General features: G+C 45.9%; 1 protein-coding gene across 2 annotated transcripts; it reads left to right on the top strand.

The window, feature by feature from the left end:
• Positions 1–3,876: 3,876 nt before the first annotated feature.
• Positions 3,877–21,945, top strand: ELOA (elongin A). Of its 2 annotated transcripts, none has more exons than XM_007980070.3 (11): positions 3,877–4,049; positions 9,507–9,563; positions 10,391–10,497; positions 11,088–12,279; positions 12,656–12,767; positions 14,362–14,517; positions 14,625–14,722; positions 16,436–16,616; positions 16,866–16,977; positions 17,546–17,718; positions 19,420–21,945. In XM_007980070.3, exons 1-11 carry the CDS (start codon positions 3,897–3,899, stop codon positions 19,479–19,481), a joined length of 2,403 nt encoding a protein of 800 aa, XP_007978261.1. In that variant the 5' UTR covers positions 3,877–3,896; the 3' UTR covers positions 19,482–21,945. The 2 variants fall into 2 exon arrangements, with proteins under 2 accessions (XP_007978261.1, XP_037860334.1); XM_038004406.2 differs by lacking the exon at positions 3,877–4,049 and adding an exon at positions 4,721–4,743.
• The last annotated feature ends 736 nt before the right edge of the window (positions 21,946–22,681 follow it).

Genomic DNA, 22,681 nt, shown 5'->3' with positions numbered 1-22,681 from the left:
ACAATGACATTCTCAGTTTCTGGGGCTGAAGGCATGGTGTCACTTGTTTCCTAAGTATCGGTTTACTCATCAGTAAAATGAACATTGTTTATAGCACTTTGCCAAGTGTTTTCTCATGTGATCTGTACAACAATGCTGGAAGGCAGAGTTTTCGTTCAACTCAGTAAATATTTATGGAGTGCTGGCCAGGCGCGGTGGCTCACGCCTGTAACCCAGCACTTTGGGAGGCTGAGGCAGGCAGATCACCAGAGGTCAGGAGTTCCAGACCAGCCTGGCCAACATGGTGAAACCCTGTCTCTACTAAAAATATAAAAATTAGCTGGGTGTGGTGGCAGGCACCTGTAATCCCACCTATTCTGGAGGCTGAAGCAGGAGAATAACTTGAATCCAGGAGGTGGAGGTTGCAGTGAGCCGAGATCATGCCATTATACTCCAGCCTGGATGACAAGAGTGAAACTCCTGTCTAAAAAAAAAAAGAAGTGGAGTGCCTACTAGGTAACCAGGCACTGTTTTAGCTACAGTGATGTCTCATGGAGTTTACATATTGGGAAGAGACTTTAAAAAGTGCCTCTTAAGTGCACTATGTGCCACTTAAGTAAGGTAATTTCAAATTGTTTAAGTGCTGTAACAAAAATAAAACAAGATAAAGATCTAAGGGAAGGCCTGTAGACAGGCTTCCACCTGGATACAATTTATATAAGTCTATAAAGTTTAACAGTATCAAAGTATACTTGTTACTTTTTAATTTTTTTTTTTTTTTTTTCTTTTTTGAGACAGAGTCTCCCTCTGTCGCCCAGGCTGGAGTGCAGTAGCACTATCTCAGCTCACTGCAACTTCCACCTCCCCGGTTCAAGCGATTCTCCTGCCTCAGCCTCCCGAGTAGCTGGGACTACAGGGATGTACCACCATGCCTGGCTAATTTTTGTATTTTTAGTAGGAACGGGGTTTCGCCAGACAGGTCTTGAACTACTGACCCCAGGTGATCCACCTGCCTCAGCCTCCCAAAGTACTGGGATTACAGGCGTAAGCCACTATGCCCAACCTACTTTTAAATTTTAATGGTAGCTTTTTTTTTCCCCCTAGTAAATACAGATTCTCAGTAGACTGCTCTCCATGAGCAGAGAGAAGGCTGTGTTCTACCCTCTTTTGACAGAAGGCCTCAGAGGGTATCTAGGTCTGATATCCTTAAATTGTTAGTGGAAAGTTTCATCTACCTTTCAAGGCATTCTGTGAAAGTTGTGGATTTTGAATCTCAAACACTACACCCGGGAGCTGGCAGTCTCCGTGTGCCATTACTATATTTGAAGAGGGTGAATTAAGTTTGTGAAACCCAAAAAGATGCCATCCGTCAGTAATAAACAACTGAATGTTGGTTGAAGGATGTGAAACAAAGATGAGTGTAGTCAATTCAGAAACATGAACCCCTGGGGAAGAGAACAGTGGCCACAGCTGTGCAGAACAAAATTGGCCAGATGGGCCGGGCGTACTGGCTCATCCAATTACTGGCCTGTAATCCCAGCACTTTGGGAGGCTGAGGCAGGTGGATCACCTGAGGTCAGGAGTTCAAGACTAGCCTGGCCAGCATAGTGAAACCCTGTCTCTACTGAAAACACAAAAATTAGCTGGGCATGGTGTCACACACCTGTAATCCCAGCTACTGGGGAGGCTGAGGCAAGAGAATTGCTTGAACCTGGGAGGCAGAGGTTGCAGTAAGCCCAGATCTCGCCATTGCACTCCAGCCTGGGTGACAGAGCAAGACAGAGTGAGACTCTCTCTCTCTAAAAAAAAAAGTCACATGTCCAATGTAAGAGTATTTTGCAGGTAAGCCTGGCTCAGGCTGACATAGGAGTGGCTGTTGGGGAGCAGTGCACCCACTCCAGGATCCCCCAGAAACATTCATTGTTTTGTTTCTCTGTTTTTTTTTGTTTGTTTGTTTTCTGTTGCCCAGGCTGGAGCACAGTGGTGCGATCATGGCTCACTGCAGTCTTGATCTCCTGGGCTCAAGTGGTTCTCCCAACTCAGCCTCCCAAGTAGCTGGGACCACAGGCACACACTACCATGCCTGGCTAATTTTAAAATTTTTATATTTTTTGTGGAGACTGGGTCTTACTATGTTACCTAGGCTGGTCTCAAACTCCTGGGCTCAAGCAATCCTCCTGTCTTGACCCCCAAAGTGTTGCGATTACAGGCGTGAGCCACTGTGCCCAGTCTCATTGTTTCTTTGCATTTTGGTTATTGAACTCTCCCTGGGTAACATTTGCAGAATGTTCCATGTGTCCCGAGTATGTGCCAGGCCAATTACTCAGCAATTCTGCTTCAAGAATCAGTCTGTATTCCATTACACTAGTGGTACATTTTCAAAATGGAAGGAATATAAAATGTAAAAGTATTTGCTGTGCAGAGGAGGGAGACACTACTGCTGGGACTAGAATCGAAGTTTTCTCACACTCAGTTCAATGCCTTTTCCACTACATCCCTCAGTTGAGCCTTAAGGCACCAAGTGGATGGTCATTAGTCTTGTATGGACTTTATATCCAATGCTGATTATAAGGTCTAGATGATGCTAGGTGGCAGAGATTCAAAGTTGGACAGGTCGGCTACTGTACTTGATAAATAAACAGCCCAGTGACAAGACAGATAAATAAACTGACCATTTACACCCTAAAAAGGTGGTCAGTTGCTTAGGGAACTGGGGGAGGGGCACCAAATGGAGGAGTGGGGACATGGTAGGGAGGGCTTTTCAGCATAGTGAGTGAATGGATGCTCATTTGAAGAAACAACTTGTGTTTAAGGTGTTTTTGTTTCTTCCAGAGCTGGAATCTGGAACAATTTCTGGGCTTTCCTGCTTTGAGGGAGAGATCAGGCTAGGTGCATTGCCAGTTTGCTGCTGAAGATCTGATTAGGTTCTACTTTGATCTGATCAAATGAGATTTAATCAATGCTGGTACTTTAAGTCAGTTTGCAACTATTTAGTTGCTCTTTTTAGTGGTAATATTAGTAATGGTAAAACTTAGTGCTTTTAGGATGAGAGTAGGCGGCCTGAAGAATGGTATCTTGGGCTCTTCTGATTCAAGCCCTACGGCTCATTGGCAGGTCATCAGAGGAAACATCTATCTAATCTGTCCATTCATTCAAGAAGTATTTATTCGGTGCCTATGTGCCAGACACTGTGGGGAAAACAAGACACATGGGCTATTATTGCCTCATGGAAGGAACTAAGCTGTTTGGATCTTGACAAATCCCTTTCTCTGGGCCTCAATTCCTCGACCTGTTCAGAAATGTGCGCTCACAGTGGTCCTAGACATCTTAGATTCAGGTTCCATTTTCAGTTCTTTCCTGTTCTGCGGCCATCTGCAAGTTAATTTGATCTCCTTGAACCTCAGTTTCCTCATCTGTAAAATGAAGATGATACAACTCGTTTCATCAGGTCGTACTGAGGCTGGAAAATAGAGTCTACTGACGCATCGTGTGCTCAGCCTAGGGTGGCTGCTACCGCGAGTACCTTAGGACTCCTAGGGCGGGCACCAGCCCGGGACCCCTGACAGGGTGTTCATTAGGGCGTGGCTAGGCCCCGGGAGGGGGAAAGCGTTAGGATTTATAAAGCCAGAGTCTGGCACGCTGTCCTCATTCCGTCTTGAACTAGACCCTGGAGAGATCTTCCAGGCTTGGGCTCAGCACGCGAGCACCGGGAGCTGGGGTGCCGGCGGCGGAGGCGCACACGGTCCGAGCAGCCCCCAGCCCTCAGCGCGCACACCTGGGGCCGGGGCGCGAGGCGTGCGCGGCCGCTGGGTGGGCGCTGGGGACCCGGCCCTGGGGGCGGAGCCTGCGGCCCGCCGCCCCCCGCACACCCCAGCCGAGGCCCGGAAGGGGCCAGGCGCGCTTCCGTCTCCGCCGGGATGCACGGAGGGCGGAGCTGCGGCCCGAGGACGCGACGCGAGCCCAGTTCCGGCGAGGAGGCCGCGCCAGTGACAGCGATGGCGGCGGAGTCGGCGCTCCAAGTTGTGGAGAAGCTGCAGGCGCGCCTGGTCGCGAACCCGGATCCTAAGAAGGTGAGCGAGGGGGCGGCGCGTAGCGGGGTGGGCGTTGGGTCGGTGCGGGCCCCGTAACGGTCGCGGCCCGGGCGCGGCGGGGTTCGGGGACCGGGACCCTGAGCCAGGCCCCGCGGGGCTGGGGTCGTGAAGTTCGCGGCCATTGGCCGCTGCTCGCGCGCTGGGACCCCGTGCGTCGGGCGTCGGGACGCCGGGCCCCGGCCGCTCCCCCTCCCTCGCGGGCCCCGGACGGGGGCGCGCCCGGTGTGGACACCGCGTGCCCAGCGCTTCTACCCGGAGGCGCTCCCGTGGCGTCCCGAGCCAGCTGTTTCCTGCGGGAGAGCGCGCCCGGGGCGGGAGGGCGCTGGCCACCGCCTCGCTGGCCGCCCGGTGCCTGCGCTGGTGGCCGGCTCCCCGCGGAGCGGCGCGGACTCACCAGCGGGTGCGTGTTCGCCGGGAGGAGGAGACCGGGCGCCCGAACGCTGCGGAGCCTGTGCTCGTGGTGTCGTCCGCGCCTTTCGGAGACGCGGTTACTACTCTCCGGCTGGATATCAGAACGTGGACCTTTCGCTTTTTCAGTGAATCCCTTTCAAAACAGAATAAAGCCTCACGTCACCTAGGCGTACTCCTGAAAACTTAGGTTTGAATTGAAAAAGAGGCGTGGGCCCGGGGTTGGAAGTCGCAGCTAGGTTTCCTTTTGGCGATTAATAGGAAGGTAAAAGCTACCGTTTCTCGTTGTTCGAATGATGGGCAACTGTTTTTAATTGTAGTTAACTGGTTTTTGTTGTTTATTGTACAAACTGAACATTAAGTTAAAAGCGTTCTTGTACCTTTCCATCTTTCTGTCACTTCTCCATGGTCTCCAGGAGACAGTCTGGTGGTTGTCAGTATATATTTTTTTTTTTCTTTGAGACTAGTCTTGCTCTGGTCGCCCAGGCTGGAGTGCAGTGGCGCGATCTCGGCTCCCTGCAACCTCCGCCTCCTGGGTTCAAGCAGTTCTCTGCCTCAGCCTCCCCAGTAGCTGGGATTACAGGCGCCCGCCACCACGCCTGGCTAATTTTTGTATTTTTAGTAGAGACGGGATTTCACTGGGTTGGCCAGGCTGGTGTTGAACTCGGCTGTCAGAATTTTTTAAGTGGAAATACAACGATGAAAGCACTACGTGTTTGGCATTCCCCGTCATCATTCTGGCCGGGGCGGGCAGTTCTTGGAGTTGGAGCTCAGTCCTGGTGGAAGAGGAAGTCGTGGAGGGAGCGCTAGGGCCGTGGGGGAACTGCTTTGCTGAGCCTCTTCCTCACCTGCTGCTTCCTAGGACTAACCTGAAAGGCTAAGGTACCAGGCTGAAAGTCAGTGCTCAGAAGATACCAATCGTCGTTCTTCGGGTTTTTGTTGTTGTTGTTGTTGTTGTTTTCTTGAAGAGCCACTTTCTCTTTACCTTGTTCTAGCCTGTTGGAGGTAGGGTTTCTCCAATTCCAAAGGCCGTACACAGCCTCTCACCATCAGACCACTTTTTAAGGCTTCTTGTTCATACCTAGCCCGAAGATTCACTTCTTCAGGAAGCCATTTTAGTTACAAATCTGGGAAAACTTAAAATGCTTTCATTGTGCCATGTTTTCTGTTGCAGCTTCAGTACCGTACCTAGTGGTCAGGCATGCTTACAAGTTTCTTTTTACAGTAACCCCTTGTGGACATCTAATAAATGGTCATTATTTTAGTACTAGTTTGTTTTCCTAAACACTGTAAGATCTGTGACTGACGTTTGATACCTTAAAACAATGCCATATAATAACTACCCCCATTTGTTCTTTATTTAGGTCAGATTAAAATGTTCTATATAGTGTCTACAGTCTTTTTTTTTTTTTTAAACTAGAATTTAGATTTGGAAGTAGTTTTTCTATTGGTTGATTTGCATGAAATATAAAATTAGGAAAAGGCTTATTCCACCTTAACCTAGTTGAATTATTAATGATTTTTTTTTTTTTTTGAGGATTTGGGCTTTTTCTACATAAAAAATCACCCTGAACTTCTAGCTTTGCATTGTGAAGTGAGCATTATGAAGATGAGAAAATGTTGGGAGATCATTTTTGCAAAGGGCATAATAGTCGACATTGAGAAATGAGTTAACTGCAGAGGGAAAATTGCAAGCTGGCATGTTGGCCTTGTTCCTTTCAACCTTCTGGTAACCTAACAAGCTCCTACAGGTTGTATGTGAAATTGCAAGATGATTATATAGCACTGTTGAATTTGCAACCAGATCTTGCTTTCAAACCATTATTAGCCAAGGGTTTGATTCCACACGTATGTTCATGGATTTTCTGGTATTAGACATTGCTGTAACTCTGTTTTCACTTTTTCATCTATCATCTTGGCTCACTTGAGGGAGAAGGTATCAGCAGGCTAGGGCCACTTGGTTTCTGTTTTTATGTTTCATAGTTCATGGCTAATAAAAGTTACCTGTCCTTAGGCCAAGTGCAGTGGCTCACACCTGTAATCCCAGCACTTTGGGAGGCCGAGGTGGGTGGATCACCTGAGATCAGGAGTGTGAGACCAGCCTGGCAAACATGGTGAAATCTCGGCTCTACTAAAAGTACGAAAATTAGCCGGGTGTGGTGGCAGGCACCTGTAATCCCAGCTACTCGGGAGACTGAGGCAGGAGAATCGCTCAAACCCGGGAGGCAGAGGTTGCAGCGAGCTGAGATCGCGCCATTGCACTCCAGCATGGGCAACAAGAGCGAAACTGTCTCAAAAAAAAAAGAAAAAAGGAAAAAAAACCGCACACACAGAGTTGGCCGGGCTCCATGGCTCACATTTGTAATCACAGCACTTTGAGAGGCCAAGGCGGGCGGATCATGTGAGGTCAAGAGTTCGAGACCAGCCTGGCCAACATGATGAAACCCCGTCTCTACTAAAAATACAAAAATTAGTTGGTCATGGTTGGGGGTACCTGTAATCCCAGGTACTTGGGAGGCTAAGGCAGGAGAATCGCTTGAACCCAGGAGGCAGAGGTTGCTGTGAGCCGAGATGGCACCATTACACTCCAGCCTGGGCAACAAAAGCAAAACTCCAACCCCCCCCAAAAAATAGTTAACTTGTCCTGTCTTATATTTTGACTGTGAAAACTACCAAGAACATTTTGATGGCAGGTGACATTAAAAATATTTTTTGCTTTTTTGGGTTGAAGGATTGTGCAGGGGACAACTGAGATGCCTAAACATGCACCCCGCAAATGTTTGATATCTCTCAATTGCCTGTTATCAGTTCTTACAAGCTCTACAGTTGGGACCTTGTTTGGTAACAGCAAGTTTCGATCCACCTGAGGATGCCCAATGTGCCTTTGTCTTGTTATTGCTTTGTTCTTTCTTGAAATTTACTGAAAATAGAGGGGTTGTGAAGTCCTTTTTTCTCTTGTGTTAGACTAAATGAGTCTGAAAATCTTGAGGGTTTTAGTTTTATCTGCTTTTAAATCACCCCTACCAACCCAAAGTAAAGCAGAAAGACAGCATTTGTTCTTCCAGTTAGCGCTAGGCTTTGAGATAAACACACCCACAGTGATTCCAGCCTCATCCTTATATGTTGGCTTTGTAGAGGTCCTGGGACACCTTTGTCCCCTTGGTGACCTCCTTTACTATGTGGGTTCTGAACTGTCTAATGACATCATAGAAGGAGTTTTTCTGCTTTCTTGCAAGTATGCTAAGAAGTATATGAGCTGCCGCTCTATTTTCTTTTCCTAAGGACAGTGTTCTGATGTTAGATGCTTCTCCTGGCTTTACTTACTGTAGTAGACACATTTGACTTTGCATCTTGTTAAGCAAGTTACCTAACCTGATTGGGCTCAGTTGCAATATCTGTAAAATAGGGAGAATAACATCCACTTTATAGAGTTGGTTAGTAGGGATGAAATGAGGTAATACATGTAAGAACTTAGTGTAGTAGCTGACACACAGTAGATGGTATGTGAATGTTTCCAACCTACTCCTTCCAAGGAATGGCATTATAAGAGAACCACTTGTTTTTTACCTTTTCAGTGATTTAAAATTTTCCTTTAAGTGAAGGAATTGGCATTATTAGTCTTTGCACCCATAGCTTGGGTGGCAAGAAACACAAAATTTTTCCTGAGTTGGATGTTGGTGGTGATAGGATTTGAAGTGGAGGATAATTTTCACTCAACTATGAAGGTAAAACTCCCTAGATATGCCACTTGGCCTCTTACTTGATCTCAAACAAGATTATCACTTGTGATCCAATTGCTCTGTCTGGTGTAATGATTGAAGCAGAATGACCAGAAAAACAGACTTGTTACTTCACCTAATAGCAATCTGGCATACCAGTTATAGCCTGGGCCCCACATGGTAAAAGAACAGATCTTGTTATATAGTATTTAAATATAAAGGTAACCACAGTTATCTATTTTAAACTACTTGTACTTTGAAGCACTCCTTGTATGGTGAGTATGTTTAGATACACATAGACATTTCCTAGAGAAAGGTGTGGCCAGTCATGACTTTTGTTAGAAATAGAGCAAGTAGGAATTGGCTGAGGAATATCTGGTTGAAGATCTAGGGCAGAACGTTGAAAGCTGTCAGTCGATGAATGAAATGATAAGTATTCAGTGAGCTTTCATATTGTTCTAGACACTATGACTAAGGACTGCACATGGTTTGTCTCAATGAATCCTCATAGTTTGTGAAGTAGAGACAGGACCAAGTTCCTGTTTTGCAGATGAAGTAACTGAAGTTTGGGGATGTTTTTGACTTACTCAAGATCTCCCATCAAGGAGTGACAAAGCCAGACTGTGAAGCCTGTCTCTGACTCCAGAACTCCATCTTAACAGCTCTGCTATACTGATTTTGACCTAGTTTTAGGGACTATAGGAAGGAAATGTGGTCAAACCCAGATCACTTTTCTAATCTACTGAGGCATTTTGTGTCCACCGTTAACATCAAAGCTGTGATTCTGGCAATTCAAAATGGTTCTTGGCTTTACATTTATATAGAAGAAAACAATTCTGTTAAACACTGTGGCCCTTCTGGAAACATGATGGTCTTTTCCTGTAGAGGCCTTTTCTTCCTTTTACTTCCTCTGTGCCACGTCCGTGGGTAATTCTCCTAAAACTGGTACCTTTCTCATAAATTATATCAAAACTAGGGCAAAAATGATAGTTGTTGATGGCTTTTATCAGAGTTGGTAAGTTTTGATTCTCTTCTCTACATCTTATTTCCCCTTGGTGTAACACAGTGGTTGAAAGCAGGGAATCTAAAGCCACAGACCTAAGTGAATCTTGCCCCACTTGCATCTTGGGACAAGAAACATAACTTTGATGAGCCTATTTTCACACTTGTAAAATAGGGATATTACTTATTACTATAAATAGGGATAATACTTATACTCATTACTGTAAATGGTTAGCACTAAGCACTTAATAATCAGATATTCTTAAAGTGAATATGACTATTGAAATTAATGTTTTCTTCTTTGCAGCTATTGAAATATTTGAAGAAACTCTCCACCCTGCCTATTACAGTAGACATTCTTGCGGTAAGAACTGTGTGACTTTAAATATTATATAATGATATATATATCTCCATTCCCTTCTCACTATATATATATATCTCCATTCCCTTCTCACTGGGGAGTGTGTAGAGTAAGGTTACAAGTATGGGCTTTGGAAGTGAAAGAAACCAGACACAAAAGGCCACATATTGTCTGATTCCATTCATATGAAATGTCCAGAACATGCAAGTCCATAGACAGAAAGTAGATTAGTGGTTGCCAGGGGCTAGAAGAATTGGGAGGAACAGGATTTCTTTTTAGGGTAATGTAAATGTTCTGGAATTAGATGGTTATAATGGTTATACAATATTGTGAATGTTCTGGAAACCACTGAATTATGTACTTTAGTTAAAATGGTGAATATTGTTACATGACTTTATTTCAAAATTAGAATTAAAAGAACATTGACTTTGGCATCAACTAGTCCCAGATTCAAATCTGGGTTCTGTGACTTCAGGCTGTTCCTATGTAAAATGGGTCTGATTCCTGCCTCACAGAGTTATTGTAAAGACTGATTCAGAAGTGTATGCAAAGCTCTTATCTTAGTGCCTAACACCTGCCCTAATCACTGTTGTTATCATTAAAGTTCTACAAGTGTTTTTTTCCTTCTCTGAACTTGGTACGCTTTGCTACTGTGTGTCATTAGAGATTTGGGGCATAGGCACAAAGTAATTTAGTGTTAAGATTTGCAGGGTTATGTTTTAGGAAGGAAGTATTGCTTGTTGAGTTTCTCAAAGCAGGAGGCCTTATTTCTTTAGGAAAACGTTAGCCTAGTTCCAGACCCCTCTAACAATTACTTTGTCAAATTTTAGGAGACTGGGGTTGGGAAAACAGTAAATAGCTTGCGAAAGCACGAGCATGTTGGAAGCTTTGCCAGGGACCTAGTGGCCCAGTGGAAGAAGCTGGTTCCTGTGGAACGGTAAGAACATTTCTCTTTAGATTTGTTTAATTTCATGGTTAAATTGGGTTACCTGAAGTATTTACAGATAGAAAAGGTTTTCTTTATTATTTCTCTTTTGCCTTCTAAAACTGTTTTGCCTCAATTATAAAAATAATCCATGATCATTGTAGAATATTAGAGAATATTAAAAACAGAAATCAAAATTTCCTATTTCTATCATGCAAAGACAAACGTTATGAACATTTTGGTATGTTTCTTTCTAACCGCTCCTTAAATGGCATTTTTTTTTTTAGTTGTGAACTAGATAAATAATGAGCAGCCCCCATTTTATATAACAAACATGTCCCCATGTTTTAAAAAATCTTCACATTTTCGTGTATATGAGATATTTGATCTTTGCATCTTGTAGTTAAACTCACCGTTTCTCATTTGGGTTTTCCCGGTTTTAAGACTTGAGTATCTTTAAGCATAACCCACTTACCTTCTTCTTAAGACCTTGTTGTTTCTAACTCTGCATCTTCACTTCTTTGGTGAGTTCAGGTTCTGTGACTTTGTCCCTCAACAAGCAAGATTTAGACCTCCTTTGTCTGCTTTTTGTTTTATTTTAGAAATGCTGAGCCTGATGAACAGGACTTTGAGAAGAGCAGTTCCCGAAAGCGCCCTCGGGATGCCCTGCAGAAGGAGGAGGAGATGGAGGGGGACTACCAAGAAACCTGGAAAGCCACAGGGAGCCGATCCTATAGCCCTGACCACAGGCAGAAGAAACATAGGAAACTCTCAGAGCTTGAGAGACCTCACAAAGTGTCCCATGGTCATGAGAGGAGAGATGAGAGAAAGAGGTGTCACAGAATGTCACCAACTTACTCTTCAGACCCTGAGTCTTCTGATTACGGCCACGTTCAATCCCCTCCATCTTGTACCAGTCCTCATCAGATGTACGTCGACCACTACAGATCCCTGGAGGAGGACCAGGAGCCCATTGTTTCACACCAGAAGCCTGGGAAAGGCCACAGCAATGCCTTTCAGGACAGACTGGGGGCCAGCCAAGAACGACACCTGGGTGAACCCCATGGGAAAGGGGTTGTGAGTCAAAACAAGGAGCACAAATCTTCCCACAGGGACAAACGCCTCGTGGATGCCAAGAGTGATGAGAAGGCCTCTGTGGTGAGCAGAGAGAAATCACACAAGGCCCTCTCCAAAGAGGAGAACCGAAGGCCACCCTCAGGGGACAGTGCAAGGGAGAAACCGCCCTCTAGTGGCGTAAAGAAAGAGAAGGACAGAGAGGGCAGCAGCCTGAAGAAGAAGTGTTTGCCTCCCTCAGAGGCTGCTTCAGACAACCACCTGAAAAAGCCAAAGCACAGAGACCCGGAGAAAGCCAAATTGGACAAAAGCAAGCAAGGTCTGGACAGCTTCGACACAGGAAAAGGAGCAGGAGACCTGTTGCCCAAGGTAAAAGAGAAGGGTTCTAACAACCTAAAGACTCCAGAAGGGAAAGTCAAAACTAATTTGGATAGAAAGTCACTGGGCTCCCTCCCTAAAGTTGAGGAGACAGACATGGAGGATGAATTCGAGCAGCCAACCATGTCTTTCGAATCCTACCTCAGCTATGACCAGCCCCGGAAGAAAAAGAAAAAGATCGTGAAAACTTCAGCCACAGCACTTGGAGATAAAGGACTTAAAAAAAATGACTCTAAAAGCACTAGTAAAAACTTGGACTCAGTTCAGAAATTACCCAAGGTGAACAAAACCAAGTCAGAGAAGCTGCAGCCGGCTGGAGCTGATTCAGCCAAGCTGAGAAAGGTAACCCCTTCAGCCCCTTGGTGGCTTCCCACCCAGAGCACCTGGCCCTGCAGAGCTCAGAGGATTGCCCTGCCACTGTTTTCCTTAGCTTGCTTTTAGGGGGCCTGTTGAATTTCAGCTTGCGGTAATTTCCTCTGGGCTTTACTGGTTGTCAGGGTACATTGTACCCCAAATAAGAATTTTCTGCGTTATTCTTTTGCGATGGGCCCATCTGTATTTATTTCCTGACTGAGGTAGTGTCAGGCATGACTGTGGCCCCCTCCAGCCCGGATCTTCCTGTGCAAGGTATCCAGTTAATGCTCCTGGGAATAGAGTGTAGGAAAGAGAGCTGTGCTCATACTCACTGACTCTCCACCCATGGGTCTGTCCCCCGCAGGTGCCCGATGTGTTGCCGGTGTTGCCAGACCTCCCGTTACCCGCAATACAGGCCAATTACCGTCCACTGCCTTCCCTCGAGCTGATATCCTCCTTCCAGCCAAAGCGAAAAGGTAATTTTTTATATCTTCTTTTTCTTAATGGGAAAAAGATGTAAAAATTCATTCAAGGTAGGGTGCAGTGGCTCAAACCTATAATTCCAGCACTTTGGGAGGCCGAGGCAGGAGGATTGCTTGTGGCCAAGAGTTCTAAACTGACCGGGCGTGATGGCTCACTCCTGTAATCCTAGCACTTTGGGAGGCCAAGGCAGGTGGGTCCCCTTAGGTAAGAAGTTCGAGACCAGCCCGGCCAACATGGTGAAACCCTGTTTCAACTAAAAATATAAAAATTAGCCAGGCATGGTAGCGCGTGCCTGTGATCCCAGCTACTCTGGAAGCTGAGGCAGGTGAATCGCTTGAACCTAGGAGGCGGAGGTTACAGTGGGCTGAGATTGTGCCATTGCACTCAAGCCTGGGTAACAAGAGCTAAATTCCATTTCAAAAAAAAAAAAAAAAGAGTTCTAAACCACCCTGGTCAATACAGCAAGATGCTGTCTCTATAAGAGGAAAAAAAAAATAGCCAGGCGTGGTGGCACATCCCAGGTACTCGGTAGACTGAGGTGGGAGGAACACTTGAGCCCAGGCGTTCCAGGCTGCAGTGAGCTATGCACTCTAGCTTGAGTGACAGAGCAAGGCTGTTTGAAAACAAACAAAAAAACTTCTATCACCATAACATCAGATTTTTGATGCATTTCCTAAGTGCATAGACTCTGAAGTTTGATGGCTTTGGTTTGAATCCTAACTCTGGTTGCTATAAGTTATATGACCTTGAGAAATACCTTAATTTCTTTGGACCTTAGTTGTATATATTGTGTAAATGGGAGTTATGATGGTATCTGCCCCATAGGGCTCAGTTTAGTGAATTCAGAAGTGATGCCTTTTTGTTCTGAGTTTATCACATAGTAATTGTTTAGTAAATTGCTGCTGCTATTAGCAGCCCTTTATCCTATGTGTTATAGGATTTTTGTCTGAAAGAAAAAAATGTCTAATTTTCATAGCAAAAGAAGTAGAAGCCACATAAGGGTCCGTCAGCAGGAGACTAACAGATAAATCATGGTTCATTTACACAGTGGCATCCTATGCCATAGTAAAAAAAAAAAAAAATGTGGAAAGTCTATGCACTGACATGGAATGATCGCTCAGATGTGGCAAATGAAAAAAAGCAGTGTATGTAGTGAGTATGTTATTAATTGATTAATTGGTTTAAAAGGAATAAGAGATATTTGCTTTTTTTTTTTTTCTGTGTGTTGAGAGTCTTGCTCTATTGCCCAGGCTGGAGTGCAGTAGCTCAGTCTTGGCTCACTGCAGCCTCCACCTCCTAGGTTCAAGCAATTCCTCTGCCTTAGCCTCCTGAGTAGCTGGGACTACAGGTGAATGTTGGGCAGGCTGGTCTCGAATTCTCGACCTCAGATGATTCGTCTGCCTTGGCCTCCCAAAGTGCTGGGATTACAGGAGCTTATTTTTAAATTCTCTGGAAGGATCTACAAGAATCTAGCGTGGATTGCCATTGGGAAAGGGAAGTGGGAGGCTGAGGGGGGTAGAAGGAGAGTTTTCACTGGATCACTTAGGGCCTTTTGTAATTCCCTTTTGTGTTTTTCTTGCCCTATAGCATTCTCTTCACCCCAGGAAGAAGAAGAAGCTGGATTTACTGGGCGCAGAATGAATTCCAAGATGCAGGTGTATTCTGGTTCCAAGTGTGCCTATCTCCCTAAAATGATGACCTTGCACCAGCAATGCATCCGAGTACTTAAAAACAACATCGATTGTGAGTCACATGCTTCTGTCTAGCTCTCATGCACGTTGTAGCACTTGGACCTTATCACTGGGTGGCTTGGCTGCTATTCAGTGCTTTCACCTTTGATTTCTCTGCAGCAATCTTTGAAGTGGGAGGAGTCCCATACTCTGTTCTTGAACCCGTTTTGGAGAGATGTACACCTGATCAGCTGTATCGCATAGAGGAATACAATCATGTGAGTATTCTGTTTGGGTGGGAAGAGGGCAGTTTTCTGGCTTGTACCTCTGGAAATAGCTTTGTCCCTGTGACTCTGCTGTGGCTGAAGGGCAGATCAGTGGTCAGAGCATTGTTGTGGGCCTTTAAACAAGCATGTTATTAGCACTTGCTCCTGGCACCTTAAGTGGGCCTCTTTGGCTGGGATCAAGGTGGGATTCAAAGGGAGCAGAAAAACACTTTTTTTTTTTTTTTTTTTTTGAGACGGAGTCTGGCTCTGTCACCCAGGCTGGAGTGCAGTGGCCGGATCTCAGCTCACTGCAAGCTCCGCCTCCCGGGTTTACGCCATTCTCCTGCCTCAGCCTCCGGAGTAGCTGGGACTACAGGCGCCCGCCACCTCGCCCGGCTAGTTTTTTGTATTTTTAGTAGAGACGGGGTTTCACCGTGTTCGCCAGGATGGTCTCGATCTCCTGACCTCGTGATCCGCCCGTCTTGGCCTCCCAAAGTGCTGGGATTACAGGCTTGAGCCACCGCGCCCGGCAGAAAAACACTTTTAACACCTCCCTTGAGCTTGCCTAGTCATGAAGGTCAAGGGAGAATTCTGGCAGCAGAGCAGCTGGGACTCAGGGTGGGTAAAGCACTTTGTGTTGACACTGACATCTGGTGATTGACTGGATGTCTCTTAAGAGACATCAAGATCTATCCAGAAATCCTCCTTAGGAAATGGGTATACACATTTGATTGCATCAGCTATCTCTCTTTAATTCTGAGAGTTCTATGACCTAACATCTTTTTTTTTTTTTTTTTTTTTTTGAGACAGGGTCTACCTCTGTTGCTTAGACTCTGCAGTGCAGTAGCCTAATCATGGCTCACTGCATCCTTGAACTCCTGGGCTTAAGTGATCCTCCCAAGTAGCTGGGACTACGGGCACATACCACCACACCTGGCTAATATTTTTATTTTTTGGAGAGATGGACTCTCAGACTCTTGGCCTCAAGTATTGTCCCATCTTGGCCTCCCGAAGTGCTGGGATTACAGGCATGAGCTACTGCGTCTAGCCAATAACTTAACATCCTTCTTAGGTTGCCCCCTGCCATCACAGTTCAGCGTAATGTTGGGAAGTACCTGATTGGACTTGATCACAGTTCTACCCTTTGCTGATTTACTAAAGGAAAAGACTGATCTTACACTAATTTTTGTGATATCCTGTCACAGCCACCAAAAGCAACTAGCATAGTGCCTCACACTTAGCATTTTTAAAATTTAGTGAGTTATTTTTTCCTAGAATTGTGGTATTTTAACATACTACTACAACAAAGACCAAAAAATTATTAGGAAACTGGTCACTCCTAGGTAATTAAAGAATCAGAAAAAGATATGGGGCCGGGCGTGGTGACACACGCCTGTAATCCCAGCACTTTGGGAAGCTAAGGTGGGTGGATCACTTGAGGTCAGGAGTTTCAGGCCAGCCTGGCCGACATGGCGATACCCCGTCTCTACCAAAAATATAAAAAATTAGCTGGGCATGGTGGTAAGCACCTGTAGCCCTGGCTACTTGGGAGGCTGAGGCACAAGAATCGCTTGAACCCAGGAGGCAGGGGTTGCAGTGAGCCAAAATTGCACCACTGCACTCCAGTCTACGCGACAGAGCAAGGCTCTGTCTCAAAAAAAAAAAAAGATAGTGCTTGTACATAAAAGTGCTTGTACATAAATGATGTCCTGGTTCTGGTTTCAGGTATTAATTGAAGAAACAGATCAATTATGGAAAGTTCACTGTCACCGAGACTTTAAGGAAGAAAGACCCGAAGAGTATGAGTCGTGGCGAGAGATGTACCTGCGGCTTCAGGATGCCCGAGAGCAGCGGCTACGAGTACTAACAAAGAACATCCAATTCGCACATGCCAATAAGCCCAAAGGTAACAGAGACGGGAGAGCTGGGGTAGAACTGGCAGGATGAGTGTTCTGGTCAATAGCAGGGTCTTGGTGGGCTTGGCTGGTGTGGGACTGCTCGCCCCTACATCAGGTAGCAGGGTGAGTATTTCTTCTGCCACAGCCCACGCTACCTTATAGTGGGGTTTCAGGGCAGTGGAAAAGCCCGTGGATTATTTAAATAACAGTAGCATCTCTGCTCAAGAAGGCAGATGTTCATCTCCATAATTCCACAGGCCGACAAGCAAAGATGGCCTTTGTCAACTCTGTGGCCAAGCCACCTCGTGACGTCCGGAGGAGGCAGGAGAAGTTTGGAACGGGAGGAGCAGCTGTCCCTGAGAAAATCAAGTAAGATCTGTGTTCTTACCTGGCTTTTGTGTGCTATCAACCCTTAAGAGGTAGCCATAGTGATGGGAAGCAAATTGCTTTTGGTGAAAGCAAGGCAGTGCAGATGGTGGACTGTGGAGGCAGACCTCATCAGCTCAGCACTTCCCTCACTTCCCTCAGCCTCTGCTTCTTGGACTGCAGTGCAAGGTGATAATTTCTCCTGCCCTAGGGTAGTCAAGAATAAATGGAGAGCGAAGCCTGGCTTATGGGAAACATTCCCTTATGCTTTCCCTTTTCTCATCTAAACAAAAAACATATTTCTGCAATGACTGTTATTTTGTCTAAGCCACGTTAGCATTTTCAAAATACAGATTTATACCAAAACAGTGAAAAGTTAGTTGAGATTATCATTTACTCTGAAAGGATAATGCAGACACCTCTGAGCCACCACCTGAATCCAGGGTGCTAGGGTCCACTGGTCAAAGCCACAAACAGGGTGAGTCATCCTCACACAGGCCAGCTTCAGGCTCTTCATGCTCAGGGCAGATTTCTTGTGCTCATGACTAACCAGTGTTGTCCTGTGTTGCAGGATTAAGCCAGCCCCGTACCCCACGGGAAGCAGCCATGCTTCCGCCAGTAGCAACAGCTTTAACCCCAGCCCCGAGGAGCCGGCCTATGATGGCCCAAGCACCAGCAGTGCCCACTTGGCACCAGTGGTCAGCAGCACTGTTTCCTATGATCCTAGGAAACCCACTGTGAAGAGTAAGTAACTTGGAGTTCCTGCTCAAATATTATTTCAGAACTAGTTTTTAACTCTCAATGTCATTATTCACTGTATTACATTTTGTGGACTGCATGTTGCGTGTGCGTGATGCCTTGCACATAGCTGGTCTGAATGTCAGTCCCTCCTTCCCTCTGCTTTGTCCATAGTGCACTATATCTCTTAAATAATTATAGTGAGTCCAGGTGCGGTGGCTCATGCCTGTAATCCCAGCACTCTGGCAGGCTGAGGCAAGAGGATCCCTTGAACCCAGGACTTCAAGACCAGCCTGGGCAACATAATGAGACCCTCTCTCTACAAAAAATTTAAAAATTGGGCATAGTGGTACATGTCTGTAGTCCCAACTACTCAGGAGACTGAGGTGGGAGGATCACTTGAGCCTGGGAGGTCGAGACTTCAGTCAGCCTAGATCGTACCACTGCACTCTAGCCTGGGTGACAGACGCTGTCTCTTTTTTTTTTTTTTTTTTTTTTGAGACGGAGTCTCGCTCTGTCGCCCAGGCTGGAGTGCAGTGGCATGATCTCAGCTCACTGCAAGCTCCGCCTTCCGGGTTCACACCATTCTCCTGCCGCAGCCTCCTGAGTAGCTGGGACTACAGGTGCTCACCACCACGCCTGCCTAATTTTTTCTATTTTTTAGTGGAGACAGGGTTTCACTGTGTTAGCCAGGATGGTCTCAATCTCTTGACCTCGTGATCCGCCTGCCTCAGCCTCCCAAAGTGCTGGGATTACAAGCGTGAGCCACCATGCCCAGCTGGGTCTTCCAAATATTTATTCTGTATATCTAGTTGCGTCTATTTTGTATTTTGTTAACTTTATTACCATAGACTATCCTTAGTATCCTAAGGGGATGTCCTAACTTAAGTCTTATTCTGTATTAATTGCAGGGCCTATGGGAGGGCAGAAGTCCTGGCTTGAGCAGCAGCTATGCTCAGATTAACCATTCAGGAGGCAGGCTGGCCCTCCTTAGGCAGTACTTGCAGAGCCACCTTAGACCTGTTTCTACACTGGACAGATTAGGGGTAGATGGGCTGTTTACTGGTTTGGTTATTTGTGAGGCAAAGTTATGACTGAGTATGGCCTTATAGAGTCTGGCAAGGGCCAGGGCGCAGTGGTTCACACACACCTGTCATCCCAGCATTTTGGGAGGCTGGGGTAGGAGGATGCTTGAGCCCAGGAGATTGAGACCAGCCTGAGCAACATAGTGAGACCCTGCCTTTACAGAAAATTAAAAAAATTAGCCAGACATGCTGGCATACTCCTGTAGTCCCAGCTACTCTGGAGCCTAGGAGGTAGAGGCTACAGTGTGCTGTGATTGTGCCACTGCACCCTAGCCAGGGTGACAGAGTGAGACCCTTTCTTTAAAAAAATAAGAAAGTCTGACAAAGATTGAATTGCAATTCTGTACCTTACTGTTCAACCATGGGCAAGTTGGCCAGGCTCTCTGAGCTTTGGTGCAGATAGTTAGAGAGTGGTTGTTATGCCCCTGGGCAGGTCCTCTGAAAGTGTCCGCTCTGTGCTGCTGTTTTTATTGCATTGTAAACAGAGGAGATAGTTACTACTTGTATCTCTGCCTGGTGGTGCACAGCCAAGAGTAGCAGAGCTGGCTTTGACTGTAAACCACTGGGGGTGTGTCTAAGCCGCCATAGATCTGAGACAACTGCCTTGTTTCTCTTTTCACAGAAATTGCCCCAATGATGGCCAAGACAATTAAAGCTTTCAAGAACAGATTCTCCCGACGATAAACTGAGGACTTGCCTTGGAAATGGAATCTGGGGAGGCAAGAATACAAGGAAAGTGGGGGTTGGGGAATGGAATTCTACAGGGAACTGGAGTCTTGCTTTATGGATCATTTTGGTCTCCAAGTCCTGCAGTCTGCAGGTGCTGCCCCTGGGAACCTGCGTGCCACAGCCCCGCCTCCCTGCCTGGAGCACACTTCAGAATTCTGAAGAAGATGTGAAGCCTCTGTCTCACTGAGGATTTTAAAGGTCAATTATACTTTTGTTGTTCATTAGCATCTTTGTAAACTATAAGACATAGTTTTAATTAATAAATATTGCCCCCAGATTGTATTTATATTACCCCCCAGGTTTGTTTTTGTTTTTGTTTTTTTGTTCTCTACCACACATTTAGCCTTTTATCTTCCAGGTCCTTATTAAAATCAGATGAAAGCCTAGTGAAAGCCATTCTCCTGCCCCAGCTCAGCTCTCCTGAGTGGACTCTGGTCCAGACAGAGGACTGGGCATCTCCAGAGCCTGCACAGTACCTGCTGCACATAGGGCGAGGAGTGAGCACCAGACCACCTGTCCCCAAGGGAGCCTCAGTGGGGCAACAGGGCACGGTGGACTCCACCTCAGGCCCTCCCCAGTGTTGCTGCACATTCCTGTGCAGGAGCATCTCTTTCTTACTCACTAGTATTTATTAAGGGAGGTGCTCTGTAGGTCTGGAGCCTTTCCCTCATCCTTTTTGTGAGTCCCTACCTTTTTGTTTTTTTTTCTTTGAGGCTCACTAGAGGACACAGAACCTTGGGAGACTGATTTGCACAGAACTCCCCACCTCCCACTTTTACAATTTCCAGTATCTGACTGAAAATTTTTGGGTTTCCCCCCAATCCCCTTCCCTATCGTTCCTTCTCCTCAACAGCATGAAGGAAAAATAAACACATGGCAGGGCTTTTTGTAGCCCTGAGTGCAACTTTAGACATTTAAAAGCCAGCACTTTAATCTCTTGTTCTCTGTGAATCACTATGAGAAGTGAATGGTTTTTAAAGCTGTAATGCTATGTTGGAAATTCGTTTGTTTTGCCTTTTATTTAAAAGGTAAGATCATGTGATTGGAAGAACAAAACTGTTGGCTTGGGAAGAGAACTTTGCCGCTGAAGCGTTTTCTACCTTCTGAGTGTTTAAGGCAGGATTTGGAGGGAAGGACCAGTTTAGGCAGAGTGTCTGAGCCACAGCGTCAGGATGGGGGAAACCACATGGGATCCATCAAGTTCCAGTTGAACAGGAGCAAGATCAGAACTTAGGGGGCAATGTCAGCTCCCTTGTTGGCTGTCAAAGAACATTGATCTAGTAGAAACCCACTTGGTTGTGACCCAGGTGGAGGTAGATGCCATACATTTGAGATGTGCGTCCTTAAGGAACCTGACAAGCAGACTGAGGGGATGGTAAGTGTGGTAACCCGACAAGTTTTCTCAAAGCCCAGGATACAGAGCAAGTGTTTTCTGTAACTGGAGACCTCAGTTAGGCCAACTTTGAATTCCAGAGCAATGTAGGAAGTGTGTTCAGCAGAAACTCGACATTGTTCAGTGTGAATTGCTGTGCAGGGTGCCTATTGTGACAGGACACAAACGTTACTGTGTTTTAATTTGCTATATTTTTGAATTGGGTAAAGCATTACTTCTCTTGGTCACTTGTACACCATTCCACCCCTATCCCTAGCCTGCCCCCCCCCAAATCTAATATTAGGAAGCCTCTTACCTGAAACCAAATGAACATTTGGATCAGGTACCAGATGTCTGCTGCCTAGAATAGCTTTTTCTAGGTGTCTACCACCTTGAATTTGTCTCTTAACTGTGTTCAAGTCTTTGTCATTGAAACCAGTTTTTCATATCTTAGATTCAGTTGTGTATGATTTAATTTCCATTAGGAGTCTTTAGGCAGGGAGGGAAGAAAAGGCAGATTTGTTCATATCAATGTCAGTATCCATTTTGGCACATAAAGATTTTTGATGAACCCTGTTTGCATAGAGCCAGATCTTTTCCCCTCCCCCAAGAGTATCTACATCAGGGATGTGACTTGGTGCGAAGAGTCAGGGGAAAGAGGAAAAACCCAATTTCTAAATGACCTCCTTGCCCAGCTTACTAAAATGACTGCAGAGCAGACACAGGATGAATTTGAACCTTTGGTCTCATTTATGGAAAAACTGTACAATTTTTTTTTCTGTGCTACACTACATACAGATCACCAAATTACAGATTACCCCTTTGATCCCTGGTGTACTGAACAGTTTCTTTGGGGCTTTTTCTTTCTGGGAAGCGGGAGGGAAAGGAGCAAGGTGTCATCCTGCTCTTCATTTGTATTTTGGTCCCAAAATGTAAATACAATTTTCTATGTTACTTTTTTGTGGTAACTACCGAGATGAATATTTTAATTAGATAAGTTATATGAAAAGGAAAATTCCATGTCTAAATAAAAAACAAAAAACTCCATATACTGTGTCTTCCTTACTTAGTGTCAGTGAAAAGAAGTTAGAAAATGCCTGAGTCTTGGACTGTTTAAGGCAGAGACTTTTTTTTTTTTTTAAAGACAGCATCTGGCTCCGTCTCCCAGGCTGGAATGCAGTGGGGTGATTTCCACTCACTGCAAGCTCCGCCTCCCAGGTTCACGCCATTCTCCTGCCTCAGCCTCCCGAGTAGCTGGGACTATAGGCGCCCGCCACCACGCCCGGCTAATTTTTTGTATTTTTAGTAGAGACGGGGTTTCACCGTGTTAGCCAGGATGGTCTCCATCTCCTGACCTCGTGATCCGCCCTCCTCGGCCTCCCAAAGTGCTGGGATTACAGGCATGAGCCACTGCGCCTGGCCAGAGACTTTTTTTTTGAGATGGAGTTTCGCTCTTGTTGCCTAGGCCGATGTCTGGAGGAGGTGATCTCGGCTCACCGCAACCTCCTAAGGCAGAGATTTTAATCAGTATCCTTGGGCTGGGCCTTATACGATGCCAAATTTCTGTTGGTAACATAGGATGAGGAAAGAGGAATTTCAGGGGGAAAGAATTCTATCAGCAAAGGGAGGGAACTCAGCATTTGCAGGGAACAGGCACTGTCCCTTGTTATACTTGGAACCCTGGTAACCCCAGCTTAAAATCAGAAACTGGTTCAAAGGAGTGAAATGGGGCCAGGCATGGTGGCTCATACCTGTAATCCCAACACTTTGAAGGGCGGGGGCG

The sequence above is a fragment of the Chlorocebus sabaeus genome, chromosome 20, assembly GCF_047675955.1.
Source record: "Chlorocebus sabaeus isolate Y175 chromosome 20, mChlSab1.0.hap1, whole genome shotgun sequence".
Lineage (NCBI taxonomy): Eukaryota > Metazoa > Chordata > Mammalia > Primates > Cercopithecidae > Chlorocebus > Chlorocebus sabaeus.
This window is presented reverse-complemented; position numbering and strand designations above follow the sequence as displayed.

Coding starts and splice junctions, on each gene's coding strand:
- ELOA (XM_007980070.3), top strand. CDS start 3,897: ATGCACGGAGGGCGGAGCTGCGGCCCGAGGACGCGACGCGAGCCCAGT. Junction 14,723..16,435: donor GCATAGAGGAATACAATCAT/GTGAGTATTCTG, acceptor TTCTGGTTTCAG/GTATTAATTGAAGAAACAGA. Junction 16,617..16,865: donor ACATGCCAATAAGCCCAAAG/GTAACAGAGACG, acceptor ATAATTCCACAG/GCCGACAAGCAAAGATGGCC.